Source organism: Empidonax traillii, unplaced genomic scaffold, assembly GCF_003031625.1.
Source record: "Empidonax traillii isolate 1590-97213 ecotype Southwest subspecies unplaced genomic scaffold, ASM303162v1 scaffold645:size365152, whole genome shotgun sequence".
In the NCBI taxonomy this organism is placed as follows: Eukaryota; Metazoa; Chordata; class Aves; order Passeriformes; family Tyrannidae; genus Empidonax; species Empidonax traillii.
In genome coordinates this window covers 95,482-115,615 of record NW_020955838.1, presented here as the reverse complement: position 1 = coordinate 115,615, position 20,134 = coordinate 95,482, and the positions used below count along the sequence as shown (strand labels likewise).

Genomic DNA, 20,134 nt, shown 5'->3' with positions numbered 1-20,134 from the left:
GTTTTGAGCAGGATCAAGAGTTTAATTCTTGAAAGTTCTGGACATGACCAGGCCTGCTTTGGCTCAGACTCGATTATGATACTGAATCATCTCTATCTGGCATGACTACTGCTACGTAACATTTTCATGAAGCTTTTATGTTAAAATGCAGGTTTTCGCTGCTATCTTATCTTGGGCTGTTCTTCTTCCTTTTGCAGATTGTTTTTTGTTTTGTTTAATTTTTAAGTGTAGTGTGGCTTTCTGGGTACTTCCAACACCAGCAGATGTTGCTTAAGGAAGAAGCTGAACTCCCCAGATCCATCTGTTGTCGTTTGCCCACATGGTTCCCTGAGGATGTTTCTCTTACTAGTGTTTCCATGAAAGCAGGCTGATGGCTGGCTACACAATCCCCAGCCAGGAAGTCCCCTTGGCTGCTTTTCCTCTAGTCCCTTTGTTCTGACACATTCAGCTTTGGTGGGCTGCAAGGAGTCAGGCCTCCTCCTGGAAGAGCTATTGAGTTTACTTGAGACACTCATGCAATCATGCTGTGTGTGTCAAAGTACAATGAGAAGCAAAGGAATGCTAGCAAGAGAAAATCCTTTATAAGCTATGATTAAGATATTAAAAGAATCATTATTTATTACTCAATTTTCTATCACAGCAACCAAGATCAAAGGTTTTGCCTTTTAGTCCCCTATGAAAACCTTATCTGGATCAAGTTGAGTCATAGTATTCAGTTTTTCTGTGGAACTCTCTCCTACATGGGTTTTTCAGGAGCTTTCAAATATACTTTCTTCAGCTCAGCCCTCCATGACCATCTCCTTCCCATTCACCACTTAAGTCATTTATGCACATATAAGTCTGTATTTCATTGCTTACTGTTTGTTTTGGAGCCACAAGAAACCCATTTGTCTTTGAAAAGCTTAATTTAATTTCAAAGTAATTTTAAATATGTCGGTTTAGAGCTGCTCTGGTTTTAATTTTTTTCTTCATTTGGTTTCAATATATTGTCATTTTTACATTTTACTTGAAGAATCCAAAGGGATTATAAACCCACTACAGTATGAAACATGAAATTATATGTTAAGAGTGTTGTTGCCACAGAAGCAGTTTGCTTCCACTGTACAGTGACTAGCAGCTCACTGTATCTGTGTACAACTGCTGCAGTAGCTGTGTGGGAGCTGACTACTGCAACTAACCAAAAGTGCCCGTGCAGGGTGGTGCATGCAGCTGCTTACAGTCTGAGCCAGATGGATGTTATCAGACTGGTCTGGGTATCAGGTAGCTGCACTCACCAAAAGCTCAGAGCCGTGTTGATAAGTCCTGCAGAGAGAACAGTTATGGTAAATACAAGCACAGTGTCACAATGCTGTGGTTTCAGTTTTCATATCAGAGCTGGCCTGCAGCCTGGTAGCTCTAAGTATAAGAGCAGGCAAGCAACTCTCCACACTCATCCATATAGACATAACCGCTGAGGTATGTATAAGGTCTTTTAATATTCCAGAGAGGGCATCAGTTCCCAAATGCTCTGTCTTCTCTGAGTTCTTAGCTCTCTCTGTTAACAAAATTCCACCTCCACCCTGATGTGTGCCCAGATGTCTATACCTCGGTTTGGACAGGCAACACTGACAGCTCTTGTGTTGCTGATGGGAAAGCAGCACCTGCAAAGAGAGCGGCAGGTTCTTATTAAAAACAAATTTCTTCAAGAAAATCAACTAGTTACTCAGGAGCCTCAACTCTGGCTTCCTTGGCCCTCCAACCTACCACAGCTCCTCATCCAAGGCAGCACTTCGTCTTTTGAATCTTTTGTACTCTGGTGTATAACAAAAGACTGGGATATCTCATACTCAGCCATATTTCAGCTTATGCAGACTTGGATTTGATACAATTTTATAGGACAGTACAACATGCTTGCCCGGTTGGAATGAGCTGGCACTGAGAACTGCAGCAAATTCCTAAAGTACTGGCTATATCCCATTTGCAGAATTGTTCAGCCCCATGCTGTTACTTAAGCATCTGGCAGGGGCTGTGTTACTCCCGTCCGGCTCAGCTGGTGCAACTTCTCTTTTTTTTCTGCCCTGACAGATCTGGTATCTCCTCTGAAGAGTGAAAGAGAGGAGACAACACTCATGAGCTCTGTACCTCATCTCCTCATACCTCACTGCTTCCCCCAGAGCCTTATAGCACAAAAAAGTACTGCACAGCACATTTTAAAAGAAAATGAAGCGATCACAAATGAACATGGAAGCCGAGGGAATAGAGCCTTGAATGATCATACCAGTACAGCCTATACTGGGGCTAACCCGCACAGATAAATATCTCTGTAGTGCTTCTTGGGAGCCTTTATGTCCCAGTGTGAGAGATGAGATAATAAGCACTTGGAGACGTGTTAAAGAGACGTCAATCAGTCCACAGCAATAAAATATGAGGGAAGATCTTTCTAAACCTACCAAGCTGCACCATAAGAGCCTTTGGTCTCATCTTTTTTTTTTTTTTTCTATTTTACATGCAGAACTGAAAGAGATGCTTACCCACAGCAGCAAAGGGGAAGTTCCAACAGTGAAGAGCCATCATTTATACAATCCAATCCAGAAACAGAAATGAAAGAGAAAACCAAAGAGCAAAAGAGAAGTGCTTATCTGAGAGACTGTATACAGAATGACAGTACTAATGTTAACACAGGCTACCTGAAAGGACAGGAAAATCCAGACATCCCCTTACTCATACTTTATATATCATAGAGCATATAACTGAGTTAAGATGGAGAAAATATCTGGAGTTGTCTGAAGGGCAATGACAGAAAGCTAATCATCAAACTCCTCAAGCTCTTCCAGAAGAGAGATTTTAAAAAGACAGAGAAGACACACCACATGCACAGAAAGCAGGAAGAAACAGATGGAACTGTTTTCAAATCGTAAGGCACTTAATCAAATTCTACCACCAGAATTTCATCCTGCCTCATCCTGCAAGTTGATCTCCATGTGCAGATGTCACTGACATTGGTCTCCTTCTTTGAGGATCAAGGGCCCAGGCATGAACCAGAATCCACAGTGGCTGATGTGTGCCCCCTTTGCGTGCTTCCTCTATTGTTCTGTTCAGCTTGTGCGTTGCAATCAACAGCACCTCATAAAAAATGCCTCCCTATGACACAGGTTCCACATGCATTGGCAGGTAATCTGGGACTGAATAAACTCTGGCCAAGAATTTCAGATGGAGGCATCTGTGGCTGAGCTTCTGAATCTGCATGGAGACAACTGGACAAATGATCAAGTGTGCTGATGATTTTAAAATTGTAATGAAAATCAGTTGCACCTGACCAGTCTGAGTATTAATTAACATCTTTTCACCCAAGCACAGAAAGACTTTGGCACTGGCACATCATTGCAATGCAGTTGGATGTGCTCATCTGAAAAGATACATATACCCAAGTTTATCACCATTTTTGGTAGAATCCCATTTAACTGAAAGAACAAGTTTTCAATGAAGTTTCAACACTAAGAAAATCTTTAGGAACGTAAGGATGCAGTCCTGTGTATCTTTAGGCAGAACAAGGTATTGGTTCATCTATTCTCTGTTCAGGCCCATTCCTTTTCTATTTCTTCCTTCTTTCTCTGTCCTTCTAATCAATCAGTGCGTTCATTCCGCAGTCAGGGATGTTTCAGCATGAGATGCCTCTTCTTACAGCAGAAAATTCAACACGTGGGATTTACCACAAAGTGAGCAGACACACTGATACCCAGCATGATTCTGTGGGTATAACCATACCACACTATACCATGTCAGCAGTCTTGGATTTCTACCAGACTGTGATTGAGAGAAGTGCTGTGTTAGAAAGTTCCAGCTTTGCTGAATCAATGTGGAGTATGGGTGGAATAAATATCACACACCTTGCTGTCACACCAAAATATCTATCCACTACACCAGAAACTGCCAGGTTGCCAAACACTGGAGGAGGCAGTAATACTGTGCTGACAGCAAAATAGGGCTGAATTGCTGCACCCTTGGGGAATGAATCTGGAAAGTCTGGAGCATACAAGCAAGGAATTTAAATGACATATGGGCAAACAGGAGCAGTTCCCTTCACTGACAGTACTCTTATGCACAAAGCTAACCTTTGGTGGTTGTGGTGGGATTGAGCCCTTTGTGTTCTGTCTCCCAAGTTCTCTATAACCCAGTGCACAGCACTGCATGGGACAGGGAGGGCATGAGGACACTGCAAATGCATTAGGTCAAGTAACACTGGTTTGTCATTCACCTCATACTACAGACACACAACACCCATTTCTAGTCAGCCTCCTCCGAGGTTTCACCTTTTATACATCAAACCTGTATGCCAATCACAACTTATTAGGTCACACAAGATCAGACCAGTCCACTCTGCCTGGTGCCAGGATCACAGTAGGCAAGGGGGACAATTATATGGCAATTGCATGACACTGATGTAGCAGTAGGGAAATCTGAAGTGGTGGTCAAATAAATGAGGCCAGGGCTTATTTCATGCTTCTTTCCAGATATGTATCCACAGCAACAGTTCACGCTGCAGCTCACAGTAGTGATACTACACATAGCACTATTGCCAGCAAAATACTGCATCCTTGCTTTACTCAGAGGGAACTGGTAAACCGAAATCACAGAGACTGCCATGATTTTTATCATGGTAAAGCTGAAAGCAGGCCCCCACTTGGCTAGTGTGTATCCTAAATTATGAGCCCAATCAAAATGTCGTCATCCCTTCCTCTGACAAAGTAAGTTCTGGATTGTTACATTTAATTCCTAAAATGTAAAATTCAAAAAGAAATTGAGGATATTTTTTCCCACTAGGTTAACAAAAATCATACGATGATGAGGGGTTAAGCAAACAGAAAATCAAAGTAAAACAAATAATAAAACTCCCCAAATTTACCACTGTTTATCTTGAAAATATTCACTGAGTAAAAAGTAACAAGGGTTTGTTCAAAATAAATCTTGTAGACAATCCTGAATATTAAAATCCCAGTATATCATATATCCTCTGTTTTCTTCATGCACAAGTTTTGCAATGCTACAAATATTGGAAATAAAGCCCTCCAATGACTTGAAGCTGGCATGGGAAGTGAAGCAGCAGGAGAGTCTTGAGCCACTGGTGCTCATTGCAGGCATGCCTTCAGCACACAGGTCCAGTACAGGCAAGTAAAAGACACACCATAGATCCACTAGGTGGTAAACCCTGTTTTAGGGTGCTCAAAAATGCAGCCAATTGATGCAGAACACTGATGTGATACAAAGTCATTTTGGCAGCTCAAGCTTATTGAAACTTTTCCAAAAGGACAACTTTTCCCTCGCAGATTCAGTGCTGGTATGTGCATCGTTTCTGTGTCATCTATCATAACACTGAGGCAAATGACGCAATTAAAGGAGCAGCAGAAAGAATTATCTGGAAGAGTGGTGTTATGGAGAAGGGTTAAAAGAGCTTAATACATCCAGTTTTGTTAAAGCAGAGGTACATGGAGAAATGTCTCCAGCCAGCAAATGCTTAAGTAATGCAAACCTTAAGGATGGAGAGGAAATACTTGGGCTTCTACATATGGGAACAAGTAGGAGTAAATGAAAAGAGGGTGGGGAAAGACTGAATGTCAGAAAATCTTGTTGGCAGTGAAGAGCAGAGCTTGTGCAAATTTTTTCAGAGGAATTCTTTTAGTTATTTTAAAAATAATTTGAAAAATAATAATAAACAAGCTAAGTAAGTCTGTGCTAGCAGGAAAGTTGATTGGATTACCTAACTGTCTTATTTCTCCCCATTTCTTTCTTTATTTTCTACCAATTAATCATGTACAACATTTGGTAAAAGCAAAGAGAAAGTAACCTGAGGTGCATTCATGACCTGAAATCTCAGTGTTGATTTAAGAGACTCTATTTCCCACTGTGAGTTCACGTCCTCCCAGCAGAACAGGAGAAATGGACCTCACAAAAATTTCTCATTTATTCAAGTGCAACATCACTTGGATTTGATCCATGTCCCACAGAACGAGGTAACTCCCTGCAGGAGAGAGACAAGGTGGTTCAAACAATGGATTATTGCTTTTGGAGTCAGTCAGGCAGATCACGTCTTACTGAGTATCAGTAGTTGAAGAGGTTACAAGTCCTAACTAACCAGATTGACACTCTCCCAGGAATTTCTGCCTTCATATCAAAGGTGGCAGAAACTACACATCTGTATTTTAGTAGTTCTGGTTCCTTGTCCAGGAAAAAAAAAAAAAAAAAAGAGTATAAACTATCAACAAAGGTAACTTCCATGATAATTAAGTACTGGCACTTTGGTATGCTTAGGAGGAATATTTTAAACTACCGCACCTCAGTAAATGTAGCGGTCTTCAGGTGCACACCTTTTCACTGAAGGTAGGCAAGGCTGAAGGTGGACTGACCATAGCTCTTCTGGTGTTAAATTTACTCTGCTCTAGCAGTCATGCTGACAAAGCTGACCATGATTGCAGGAATCAGAGTACAGTTCCCCATTTGAAAGTCTTTCCGATGTGTTCTCCAGTAGAACAGGGCATTTCTTCATCTAACGAGCTGGTTGTTGAACTTTAGTGTCTCAGTATTTATGCAATTTCTCTTTATCAACACAACCAGATTTTTATAAGGACTATATTCTACCCCTTGTCATAGTTTATTGTAAGAGGCTTTTTTTTCAGTATAGAAATCATATTTTAAAAATTGTTCAATAGGCCGAAGCAATACTGCAATATCCAAATATTAATATTTATATGCGCTGCGTGCATAAACCAAGCAACTTGAGGAGTCTCAAACATGTATGAAATAATATAACCCAGATTAAATCAGAAATAAATTAATGGAATGCTTTTTGCTTTATCACTTACAGACATTGGACCATATTGCACTGGTTTTTCCTGCACAGAAAACAGTGGGAGTTCTGGACAAAGATGAAAGGGAGAATACGTACTGTGAGCTGTTTGTTTTCTACGCATTTTATGTTCTGTGTTTCGAACAAATAAAAACTTCCCATATTTTAATGCTGTAAGGTTTAAGATTCATAGATACCATAAAGGTAGGACTCATGGTTCTTCTCTCATGTATATTATGGCCTTTTTTTCTTTAATAGCATAGCTGGCATTTCCATTTTTACTCTAAGGCAGATGTTGCCATCCTTACATCTTAGTTTCATTAGAGTTCCCATTCATTTCAGTGGGTAGGATGCTCTACAGCATGAATTACAACAGCAAGTCTGGATGCTCGGTTGTGCAACACTGGATTTGAAACATGAGAAATAGGAAAGAGCTGACTTCTTTTTCCAGAAGAGTAATGCAGAAGCTTAGTTTGGATATAAAATCAAGGTCATACAAGGTCCACCGTAATAAAGATGTAGCATTAATTGCTGTTTGTCTTTCTGAGTTCTTAGGTTTGGTCATGCTCTTTGATGTACATACCTATCCCCCACAGAAGTCAACATGTGGGCTTCTGCTCACAGCAGTGATATGGCTTTATATTTACTATGGTTTGGGTGGTTCTGATAACTGTGGACGGAAACTCATGCTCATAAGTCACTGATTTGTGTGTACCCATTTTCAATGCAGTAGTCAAAAGATTATGTAACTTTGAAAGATTAGTAATTACAGAGAAGCACTTAACTTGATTCCTCCTCCTATGTCTTCAGGAAGTGACCACTGTTCCTGGGGAAGGTTTCGACCCAGTGTTTCCAACTTTCCATTTCACTCTTAAAAATATACCTTGTTGCTGCTGTGGCCATAGTTCAACAAAACAGCTGTATCCAGACTGTCAAGGTGTCTTTGGGGAGTTCTAAGAAACAAGAACAGTGTGTGTTAAGTTTGTGCAAAAAGCTGTAACAATACTATTTTAGTTAGGTTGTTAGTCAGGCCCTTAGAGACTCTGGGTTTATTACACTACCCAAGTCTTTTATGCTGTTGTGAAAGCTGAAACTCAGTGACATGTTCAACCACTTCAAAACCAAATGTGACATGTTGATCAAGCACGGAAATGAGCTAAGGAATAGCACATGGGGGCATACAGGTTTTTATTCTAAAAATCTAAGGCTTTTCTTCACTAAAGAGAGACTATCTGTGCTACAGACTTTTCCTTCTGACGCTTTCTCCAAAAGGGCTTTGGCTCTGTAAATCCTGATCTTGGATAGGCAATACCCAATTCGTATCACTCACTGGGAGCCATGGCACACCTGGCATCACAGCTCCTATCAGTACTGGTTTCATGGACCCATCTCCTAGTGCAACGTCCTCTCGACTGTCACCAATCCCACACGTTTCACAGCTTGCCTTCTCCCCCATCGCAAATTGGCTACATGCATTCACAAAGGCTTTCTGGTCACTCGTGTCCCTCAAAGGCACAGTGGGTACACGTCTTCTCCCAGCAGCGGCAGACGCGCGGTATCACGCCCCGGCTCCAGCACAGGCCTCACACCGCGCCTCAGGCGAGCAAAAACCTCCCTGTCCTCCCGTTCTGTTGCTGGCAAAGGTGCTGCGCCGACAGGCCCGGCCCAGCAGCGGGGGAGGGGATTTCACCACGGGGAGGGCTGCCGACACCCCTGCTCCACAACACTCCAGGCCCTCCAGGAGGGAAGACAGCACATGGGAAATGGGCAGAAACACCGGAGAGAAACGCGCCCGCCACCCTCAGCAAGGCCGTCGCGCACAGGCACAACGCCCCGGCGCCAGCCCGCCACCATCTTGGACACGGGCAGGAGAAACCCCCACGGCCTCCGCAGGGAAACAACAACAGCGTCACCACAGCCCTCGCGGCGACGGGGAGAAGAGAGCGCTAAGGAGGCGGGCTGACCCCACCACGAGCAGCCGGCTCTTACAAAAGACATAGTGTCGCGTTTAAGAAAGAAATAAAAATTTTTAAAAAATTAAACCAAAACGACACAGCCGCCAGCCCTCTACCCAGACCATGGGGGAAGTGAGGGCGCCTTGCCCACACTTAAAATGGCACCTGCTCTGCGCCCTCTCCCGGCGGGGGGCGGGGCCTGCCCGGAGGCGGGGCGGCTCCGCCTCCATCGCCCGCCCGGGACACGCGCGTCAGGAGCCGCAGCGCGCGCGCTCGCGGGGGTGCCCGCCCGGCCCCGCCCCCGGCCAGCCCCGCCCCGCCCCTCCCCGAGCTCCTCCGCGCGCGCGCCGCGGCCCGGCCGGAGCAGTCGCGCACAGGGACACCCGGCGCTCCCGCAGCGCCGGCGGCAGCGCGATGACGGCGGCGCCCGCCTGCCCCCGCTGCTCCCCGCGCTGCCCCCGCTGCTCCCCCGGCGGCTGCCCCTTCCCCCGCGCCGGCGGCTGGGCGGCCGCCTGGCGGGGTGCGGCGCTGCGCTTCGCGCTGGCGCTGCTCCTCCATACGGCGCGGGCCGAGAAGGAAGGTGAGACCCAGATTTCCCTTCCCTTTCTTGTCCCCCTTCCCCCCGCTCCTCCTCCCCACCCTCCGGTGGCGGCGGGGCCGTTGGCGGCCGTGGCCCGTGGCCCGCGCCCGCTCCCGGGCGACGGCGGCGGGGTGGGGGGAGGCGGCCGGGAAGGCGCCCCGGGGTCGCCGCCCCTAGTCCCGCATCCCGCCGCCTCCCGCATCCCGCCGGCTCCCGTTGCCCTGGGTGTGCGGGCAGTCGCGCCGCTGCGTCCCCCGCCCGGCTGCCGGCGTGCGGGTGTGTGTGTGTCTGTGTGTCCGTCCGTATGTGTGTCGCTGACGTTTGGCGGGGGTTTCTCCTCCCCTGACAGCGGCGAGGATGGAGCTGGAGCTGCCCTTTAAACAGGGGAAAGGGGAAAGAAAGAAATTAAAAAAAAAAAAAAAGAAGAGGGTTTCTCGCGCTGAGCTGGTTTCCCTGCGGCAGGCTTCCAGCGGGAGACCGAGCCAAGCCAAACAGACGGGCGAAGCTGCATGAGAAAGGGCAGAAATGCGCGCTTTTGCATGGGTTGGGTTTTGATCCCTCACCAAATGAGAGCGGGACCCCCCTTTGCCTCCCCGAACTTTTGACAGGTGTCCGGCGCCTTCGCGGGGTCTGTGGCGTTTTCTCCAAACTTTATAAAGTCCCCGTCTGACTTTCCCTAACTCGCAGTGTCTGTGATTTTGGCACGCTGTCTTTTCATTGTGGTTTAGCAAGGAAAAAAAGCCCCGAGCGAAACACCTAAGCATATTCTGTAGCATTGCTGAGAACGGCTTTCATGCATTTCCAAGGTGCAGACTCGTGGTCTACTTAAAAGCGTTGCTGTTTGGTAGCATTAAAATGCAGCAGGTAAGTATAATGTAATGCAGAAGTAGGTGAAACAGATTTACTTTGGCTGGACAGGAGAATTTGCTTTTCAGGCAAGTTGCTGCACTGGAGGAAGGAGGAGTTTGAGGACCGAGAGGAAGAAACAGAATAAAAACAATAAGAAGGGTATGGAATTGGAGTTTAGTGAGGAGACTAGTTATGTGTCTAGACCAGACTTAAGGGAAGAAATGCATCCTAATAGTGCATGTATAAGAATAAATGTAGATATGCATTTCTAGTGAAGGACTCAATTACAGCAATTTCCTAGTAGCTTGTTTTTACAAATATGCTGATGTTGCTAATAAAGTGATTAACCCCCCCCCCCAATTTTGGTTGTTGCAAAACCACTCTTGTTCGCTTGACTTTGTCTTCAGAGAATTTAACTTTTAGATAAAGCATGAATATGATACCATATCTTTAGAGTGATGGGAATGTGTGAGTTTGTTAGTGTGGCCTATGGTGTCTTGATGCTTGGTTCAAATGCTTGAGGAATTCCTATTTTTAACTCTGTTTGTGATTTCATTCCTTCACAGGTAATAGGTTACATGAGTTGATAAGATTTGTCAGTGATGTCATGTACTGGTATGACGGAATTAATTCATGCCCTAAAAGTTGTGATGGCTAGGGCTGTGGTCTAGTTTGGTTCGTTTGTGAAGAAGATACAGGAGTTTTTCCTCTATGGACTTCTTTGGCATTCCTAAATAAACAAAGGAAGTTTTAGATTTCCAGAGTTTGAACAGATGTGATTGAAGCTCTTCAAAAGAAGTGAATAGTTTGTACTGATACCATTTCCCTTTGTTGATACAGTCTGTTATGTAAAACTTATCCCAGCAATGCTTCTGTCATTTTCAAAAAGTGAATTTGTTTCTCAAATGGAGCAGAGTTTTCTTTTAGTCTTTTCAAATTTCTGACACTCATTTTTCTTCCTATCTGTTCAGCTGCATTTAGGGTCACTAGTAAGTCTTGCTTTGGTGTTTTGGGGTTTTGTGTTTTGTTTAATTTTCTTTTGTTTTAAATTTATCTTTTATTGATTTCTTAGAGTTCATTAGCAAGCTGCATTTGTGGATGGCATGTTGTGAAGTGTTGTCTTGCAGTCTTTTGCTGAGTGCAATGTGTGTTTAAACCCTGGATTAAAAAAAAAACAAACCACAAACAAAACCAAAACAAAAACCAAACAACAGTTTTAAAGCAAGACAAAGATGAAAGGTACTTGAGATCCAGTCCCCTTGGTCTTAAGCTACAATCTAAGTGCCAGTCTGCAAGAGACAGTAACTGAGCACACGAAAGGAAGGATCAGCTTGGACAGTGGGCCTTTAGACCAAGATAAGGCAGCAGTTGAGAAAAAAGGAGGGAAGGGTGTTTCAGGCTCTGTCCTTCAGTGCCTTAGCTTTTACCAGTTTGTGACAAGCTAAACGTAGTAAGACAGAGTTTAAAAATAATAATCAGGAAGCGGGGAAGTAGCTAGGAATATCCTTTCCCTCTCCCAGATGTGGCCATACATGTTTCACTACAGCTGCAGGAAGGAAGCTGTGGAGAGGGATTAGAGCTGAGTGCTCCTGAGCACTGCTGAGTTGAAGGTGGCTGTAGTAAGACAATGCAGTATATATTCCAGAGGGTTTGCTACAGAAAAGAACCTGGTAAGAAGCAGGTATCAGATGAAGGACAATTGTGTGAGAAGAACAGATCAGCATATGACAAAGTAAAGAGAAAAATGAAGGTGGAGGATACTGTTTTCCTCTTTCCTTGCATGTACATGAGGGGAACTGGGGGAAGGATGGAGTTGATGCACTGAAGAGTATGCTGGCTTTATGCTTCTATGGAGAAGGAGCAGCAAGCAGTTTTTCATGGAGCTGTCATGAGTAGAAAGAAGATTGATGCTGGAGCGTTCCAGATAGACATGACTGCTTTTGTACATAGTCTTAGTTAAGAACGTTGAAGGGGAAAATGTAACATAAACAGCTTTGCCTAACAGCAAAAAGCAAAACTGAAGTCCTTTGAGTGTTCAAGCTGTAAATCAAAGTCTTGAGGAACAGTGACATTGCTGTACACTCTCTGTGCTATAGAAATAGAACTTGTGTGAACTGTCTGGTATCTGAATAGATATGAGAGCAGAGAAAACTGCATATGGGCCAGCCAGAAAAACTTAAACATCAATTTCAGACTAAACACTGATGTGTGATTTTTCTTCTTTTGTGCCTAGCTGGGTCTTCAGTGGCCATGTATTGCTAAGGAATGAGTAAGACTGAGAAGGTTGTAAAATTTTTTGTTTGTTTTTGGGTTTGGCTTTTTTTTCACTTAGGAAATCTGTGAACCATAGCAAAAGAATGACATGGCAGGGAAAAATTTCTGCATTCAGTCTCAAAGAGACTGTTGCTATTTAGGAGGGGCAAAGATAACTTAGGAGTTTCTTTGGCAAATATGTATGATTTTCAGGCTTTTCATACGCTTATCCTCTCGCAGTGTAATTATCACATTTTGTATTGACTCATGGATTGAGGACAGCTTTCAGTTTATGTTTGAGCATGTGTGGTTTTTGTTTGGGGTTTTGTTTGGTTTGTGTTGATTTGGGGGGGGAACAGGACACAACATACACACAACAGCCCTCTGGGTTTTAGGTTGAAGGAAGCCATAGTAATGCCATAACACTATAACCTTGTGGTCAGTAAAATGTTTTGAAGACAAATGTCTAACATGAAGATGCTTTTTTTACAACCATTTTTTTAAAAATCCCTTTTTATTTGGCCAGCTGACTGAAAGCCTGTTGAGACTATTTTGATAGCTCTCTTACCTACCCATCTGCTCACAAGATATGTGCAAATAGAGTAAGGTTAATATTTCGGCTACGTTCAATCCCTTGCTGTAATTTTTGAAGTTATGTCTTAGTGCTGGATCTGGCAAAAATTTCTATTTAAACATCAAAGTTGTAATACCAGATAGGTCAGTGAAAATAGGATTTTTTTTTCCCTAAAGCTGGATGTTTTCTCTGCTAGCATCCTAGAAACTAAGGTAGTTAGTTGGAGTGTAAGTGATGGGTAAAATAATCACAGAGTTGAAGGGAGGTGTCATTAGAACAGTGCACTGGGATGCTGGAGTGCTGGTTCCATTTTTGTCATTCTTTCTGATCTCAGTCAAGTAATTTCCTTTTTGCTTTTTACTAATATCTAAAATAGCAATCCAGGATACTTCACATGAGTATGAAAAGCAGACTAATGCTGGAAGGTGATGTGGGAGAAAGCTTACAAGTTTAAAATAACATTATAAAGAATATCTTCACATATACTGTTTGTTTGTCGTATCCTGCTGTCAGAACTAATCTATAGCATGCCTCCATTTACTTTAATGCTGTTGTGTTGACCCTGACTTAAATCAAAATGTGATCCAGAAAGAATTACCTCAGTCAAACTGAAAACACACTAGTAGCTGAAGTAGAACATGAAAATCATGTGTGAGGAAAACACAGTGAATAAAAATTGACCATGTTATCTCACTGGGGTTTTGAAACTTAAATGTGGGAAGGCTGATTAGGTCTGCACTGTGACTTTGCTCTTGTGAATGAAAAATATTAACCATGTGCTCGGATTGAACAATCTGATACTTGCTTGCAAAATCTTTGGACTAAATTAAAGGAAAAATTGTCATGCAATGGACAGGAAGTTGAGACATGTTCTCCATGACCTTCAGTGTAATCTCAAAGTGAGTGTTATTCCCTCCTCTGCACCTCTCTCTCCCCCACCAGTGTCCAGTTATACTGCACGTGTGAAGCAGACTGGGCTGCCCTCACCTGTAGAGGTCAATTTAAGGATAGTGTGCTCAGTTCAGGGCCTTGGAGCGTCATCTCTTGAAGGGACTTGCTGTGTATTTGTGGAGTGCTGAACATGATGAAGCCCTTCCAGGCTTTGCAGAGGGTCTATAAGCTTTGCATTCTTTAAGGCTTTCAGTTGTGATTTTTGTCAACAATTGTCAGTATTGCAATATGGATTGCTCTGAGTCATTTAGGCACATTTGTGCATGTTAAAAATTCACCTGTTTGCAGTACAGTTTGGACACTTGCTGTGTGTCGCTTTAATTCAAAACCTACCCAGTTTTGCTCTTCTTCACTTGATACATGGTGTGATTTACTAAGCTTGTGAGTTCAAAGTGTCTTTTCAAACCATAAACTTTGTAAATGACCTAGGAGTCTGACAGTGAATGGTGGATGTTGTGGTTCATGCAAAACTAGCAGTAAAAGTTGTGTGACTGAAGCACAGGGTAGAACCAGTTTGGTTTGTTCCTGTGTTTGTGGGTTCAGCAAGAATAGAAGTCTATAATAATCTATTTTATTTCTCTTGCTAGTACCTTCTGTCCAGGGCAGCACCTCTGACTTTGTCAGTCTACAGCATGAAGATTACCTGAGTATAACAGGAGCTCAAGAAAATATCTTTTTTTCTCTAAAAGCTAGCATTTGAATTCAATTTGAACTCCTCTTGGTGATACATGGGGGTACTCAGAACTGGAGTGGGTAATAACCTTGAGCATCCTGCTCTAACTGGACACTTTCTGACCAGGGGACTGGGCTGAAGCCTCTGGGGTCACTTCCAGCCTGCATTATCCTGTAGTTCTAAAAGTTGAATGCAGCAAGTCCTCACAATGGAAGCAACTGATTTGATCCATTGTCCCTGTGAGAAACACCAAATTTAAGTTGAAACTACAGCTATTTAAAAAATTTCTGTTTTTTGAAAAAATTGTGATAGTATTTCAACATTTTTAATTATGTTTTAATTATTAATACCAAGAATTTCTTCTTGCATAGGTAGAAACAAAAGGAACTGGTGACCATTAAAATTAAACAGAAGGTATTTTTCTTTCTAGTCATAAATACAGGCAAAGAATAATCCTGTGTCAGATTGGGTTTGTTAGAGGTAGCTGGTAAAATTTTAATGTGGTGCAGGACTGTTGTGTATTTCTGTTTTCTCAGCTGTCTACATGGAATAATTACTGATTTACTGACTGCAACAAGGATGTAATGCAGCATTTGCATTTCACATTTTTAAAATACGGTTTCAACATTTTCTGATAAGCAACCTTGATAACTTTTGCTCTAGAATATTAAAGGGACTAAACCAGGATTGTGTATGCTCTCTCTAACTCTTTTTTAAAATCATGGATATAATCGGGAAATAGCAAAGAGCTGAAGGATTGCAATGTAATTCCAGTCTCTGAAAAGGAAAAAGAAAAAAAAGAGGAGTTTTACACTAGTTTGAGATTTTCCTGCTACACTTACCAGATTTATCTTCTCACTAAGACTATCACAGATGCATTTTTAATACCTCTCCTCCTACTACCTGGCATGCAGAGCAACAGAGAACAATCTGAGAACAGGAGTTTTGCTGTCCTTATCGAGCTGGTTTTAGAGATACCTGGGTGAAATTTAGTGGAAGGAGGGGTACAGGAAATGAAACTATATACATAACAGCTCCTCCTGTCTGTGTACTGTATGAAGTTACAAAATAGAATTGTTCAGCTGACTCTAATGCAACATGCTTAGTTTTTTTTAAATTTAGTTGATCGGTGGATCCATTAACTATTCTTCATAAAACTGTTTGTCTTAGCAATATCTTAAGGGGTATCAGGGTTTTTTCAATTTAATACCTAGATATATATTGGACTGTACAGATTTGGTGTAATATAATGTGCGCTTTTTAAACTTTTAAAAGTCACTTAAACTTAAAAAAATCCCAAACCACCCTTGGTTATAGGGTTGGGGTTTTTTAAGGTTGTTTAAATGAGGAAGCACAGCTAGTAGTGATATTTAACAGATTACATCACCATTTGAAGGAGTGATGATACAAGATAAAATTGTAAACAAGCATGGTGCAGATTTAAGTAATTTGAAACACTCATTTCCACTAAACCTCTTATATACCTGTTGTTCATCAACTTGATAGAATGGGGTTCTTATAGAGAGCATGGTAGTGAAGAAAGAATGGCTGAGAAGTTCTCAGAAAGAAGGTTTTTAAAGAGATAATTCTAACTTTTGAAAACTGAAAGCTTTCTTATTTCCTTACAGGCATACTTTGTTGGGAATATGTCAAGGTAGTTTCCTGAGTGTGAAATAGAATGGCTTCAGCATAGTTTGATGTGACTAGCTTATGAAATGTCTTTATTTTTGTAATAGATAAGCTGTAGACTGAAAATGTCTGGCTCAGGTTGAAGATGATAGACGATAATAATAATGAGATAGAGTAAAGAAATCAGCTATTTTTCATGACATCTGCTTCCACAAGGGAATTTTTGGGTCCCCTGTTTGAAATGGTATGTTAAATGAATGCTATGAATGTTAAATGAATTTAAAAAAATGGTTATCTGAAGCTTCTAAATTAATATAAACTAATCTAGAAATATAGGAGAAGTCTTAAACAATCAGTGATTTACACCACAACACTAGACAAATATTTACAGGTGGAATTCTTAGATAATGATAAAAACTATCCAAGCAATTAGATAAACTGCAGGGTGTTTGGTTTTGGTTTATTCCCAGCAGTGGTTTGTGCTCTACCTCAGAGGCTGGCTACAAGGAGCTCCTTCAGGCTCTATTCTGGGACCTGTCCTGCTTTGTATCTTTGTCACCGATCTGGAGTTGGAATGTACTAATACTCAAGGGCTGGTCTGCATTTCAGAGAGATCTAGGCAGAACAATGAGCTGACAGGACCTTCATGAAATCCAAAAAGGACAAATGGAAAGCCCTTCCTATGGGGCAGAATAACCACCTGTGAGGGATACAACCTGGAAATGAGTCAGCAGTGTACCTGACAACATACAGGAGTATAGCCACTGGACTGAACCAAGTGATTATTCCTGTTTACTCAGCACTTAATAGACCACACCTAAACCACTGTGTCCAGTTTTGCTCTCTGCCATCCCACTGGAAGGACACAAAGAGGATCAGTGGGTGCATGACCTATGAATGGAGGCCGAGGGACCCATGGAAATGAGGCTTTGGAGGATCTTGTGGCAGCCTGCCAATATTAAAGTAGTTTATGGAGAAAATCGAGCCGACTCCTCACAGAGATGCAGGTCAGGAGCCTGAGAGACAGTGGCCATAAAGAGAAACAGGGAAAGTTTGTTTTGTGCCAAGAGATGCTGCTCTGTGATGATCCAAGAAAGGCACTCGGACACTGTAAAATAGCATTGAAAATTCTTTTTATTGGAACTAGTGCTGTAAAGAGAGAATAGCATGGATAATAGATCTCTTTTGATGCTGAGTTGTGCAGCAGCAAACAGCCCAGCAGTTCATATGCAACATACTGTGCAGACCCTGCCCGTAGAAAGAGTTACCCCGTGTTGGTCCATAGAGCTACTGCTGGATTTCCTTGCAAGAAAACAACTCTATTCATAATTTTGCTGTCAAGCAGAAAGGATGTTCACGAGGGAATTTCCATCTGTACTTTAGATAAAGGCAAGGCCACCCAGGTGGCATTGCCAGGATGGAGTGGGAGCTGCCTGCAGGCTCCTGTTCCAGAGAGCTGTCTGAACTCGCCCCGCAGCCAGGGGCTATGTGCAGCACAGGCCTGACAGCCAGCCTGGACATGCAGCACAGCACAGGCGTGGGTCCGCTCGGGTCGGCTCCTGCGCGGATCGCTGACTCCTCCATCTGATTTGGTCTTCCAGTCAGGATCACTGTGATGTTCTGGCTTGACATAATGAGTCTGCATTTCACCATGAGGATGGTCAGGCACTAAAGCAGGTTCTCTGGAGAGGTTGTGGAATATCCGACCTTGGAGGTTGTCAGGGCCAAGCTAAATGACTGCCTAAGCAACATTGTTCAAATTCAGCATTCTCTGTACTTCAGCAGAAGATTGAGCTGGGTGACATTTTAAGGTTCATTCCACCCTCAATTGCTCTGTCCCTGTACTTTTTGTCTCCATTGTGATCTTAAAACTTGGTTGGAGGTTGCAATAACTTAGTCGCAACTGTTGGGAATAACTGTAAGACAAGGGAATTCTGAAGCTCTGTGTAACTCCATGATGAAGTCAGTGCTATCGTAATAGTAATTTAGATATAGTTTAGGTAGGAGCAGAGTTGTAATTGGATCCAGACAGCTTCACGGGTTGTTACATCACTAAAAAAGTGTGATCAAAGAATAAAAACAAGACCCTGTCGACCATTTCTTATTTCTATGGTCGTGGATCACATAGGCTTTGTTTATTCCCTAGTTTTTATTCTTTCTCTTGAAAAATTTGTTTCAACAGGATTACTTATATCCGATCTTTTATGCAAAGGGTAATACAGCTATTAGTTTCCATCTTTGCTAGCTGCTGGTAATATGATAATAAATTGAATTGTGGTTGACATGTTGATATTCAAGATGTACTAAAGTAACACTTAACAATCTATGCAACTCGTGTCTGAGGAAATACTGAGAGATATGGATATTAAATGTTGCAAAATTTGACCATTCTTTTCTTGCAGCAGGTGACATGGAGTACTTGGTCCTTACCGGAAACCATTTCCTTCCTTTGCGTGTTTGCTTTGGTGTTCTGGACCTGTGTGTAACTTCAGTCTGTGGAGCTGGCAATGGGCAGTCTAGGGGTACCAGGAATTATCATTATCAACTGTGTAATAGAAAGCACTGAAACTGCTCTTGCCCTCTAAGTTGTCTTTCTGAAGTATAAAAAGATAAGGAAGGTGTGTATGTGTGGAACTTTTATATTATGATACAGCTGTTTTTGTATTATCATATACCTCTTCAGTTGGCTTTCATGTAGCTTAACTAGGTCATGATGTGCCCAAATAGCTTTCACTGAACGGTATCTTCAAAAATAAAAAGATTAATAAATTCCTTGTTTTTGGGGAAACCTGATTATATCTGATGCTGAGAGAGATCATTGTCATTGACAGCCTGAATCTTCACAGGTGAAGTCACTCTGCCAATCAGTACTACTGAACATCATTATCTGATGGATAAAAGACTGAAATGAACTTCATCGGGGAAAATTTGATCAGAGTTTCGGTACTTGATGAGTCCAATGAATTCTTCCTTTGATTAAATTTAATTTCTCTGGGGAAAAAGATATCAGAAGAAGGAACTCAGAGATTGAATGTAACAGATATTTATTTAGCATTATTTAATTAACTGTGCTTTAAAAATACCTGTATTGTGAGAAAAGTTCTGATGCTGAAGGGCCTTTTAATCTAGCAAAGCTGTGCCTATTTAAGTTGAGACTTGGTACTAGGCATGTCAAAGTAGAAGTGAGAGATATTTTTAAGTGAAGGTGAATGACTGTTGTCTTAGTTAGGGGGCAACTTAGTGATGTAGGATGATTGAAATCTTCTAAGTAGAATAAGCTGTCTTTCCAAAACATATTCTGTAATTATGCTGAAGGGTTTGGAATTATTGGGTGAAATCATGATCTCTGTTGTACAGGGTGTTAAGCTAGATCATCACAGCTGTTTGTAAAAGAGTCTAACCAGAAGAGACTGTATATTTACTTGAGAGGTAACTGCTTCCAAGGTATTGTAGGTGGCTAAATTGAATTTCTGCAAGCATTTAATTTCCCTATCCCTACTTGCCCCTTTATTTTCTTTTTAATGTTTTAGGAGTTTTCCTCCAAACTGGAATTCCCCTGTTTTGTTTCATTTTTCTTGCCCTATATGTTATCTTCTTTCAAAACTTTCTGCAGTTGTTCTTCTCCACCCATTTCTCCTCTGGCTTTATCAGACATTACAGCCAGCTTTTTCCTGCTGGTCTGTGTTCCCACATGGCAAATCAACAGACTGCTTTGCTAAGCAATCAATAAGTAGCGTTATTGCCACATCATTAACACCAGGGCTTTAACATCAGGCTTCTTTTATCTTTTCCAGGCCTTCGATTGTTGTATTTATAGACTTCGTAAGGTAGCTGAATAAGCATTATCTTG

The 20,134-nt window shown here is 42.2% G+C and overlaps 1 protein-coding gene and 1 long non-coding RNA gene across 5 annotated transcripts in view; one reads left to right on the top strand and one right to left on the bottom strand.

Annotated features, from left to right (window-relative positions):
- Positions 1–269: 269 nt before the first annotated feature.
- On the bottom strand, positions 270–8,982 carry LOC114065321. Of its 4 annotated transcripts, XR_003572925.1 has the most exons (4): positions 8,941–8,982; positions 5,958–7,773; positions 1,585–1,640; positions 270–1,302 (listed from the first exon to the last, which is right to left on the bottom strand). It is a non-coding gene; the product is annotated as an uncharacterized LOC114065321 (long non-coding RNA). The 4 variants fall into 4 exon arrangements; XR_003572923.1 differs by having other exon boundaries at positions 270–1,640; XR_003572926.1 differs by having other exon boundaries at positions 270–1,640; positions 6,342–7,773.
- A 172-nt stretch (positions 8,983–9,154) lies between these two features.
- Positions 9,155–20,134, top strand: part of TMEM131 (transmembrane protein 131) — a 93,421-nt gene continuing 82,441 nt past the window's right edge. Inside the window, exon 1 of the mRNA XM_027899127.1 lies at positions 9,155–9,355. Coding sequence (XP_027754928.1) covers positions 9,190–9,355 — 166 coding nt within the window. The 5' untranslated portion in view covers positions 9,155–9,189. The remainder of the gene's footprint in view (positions 9,356–20,134) is intronic.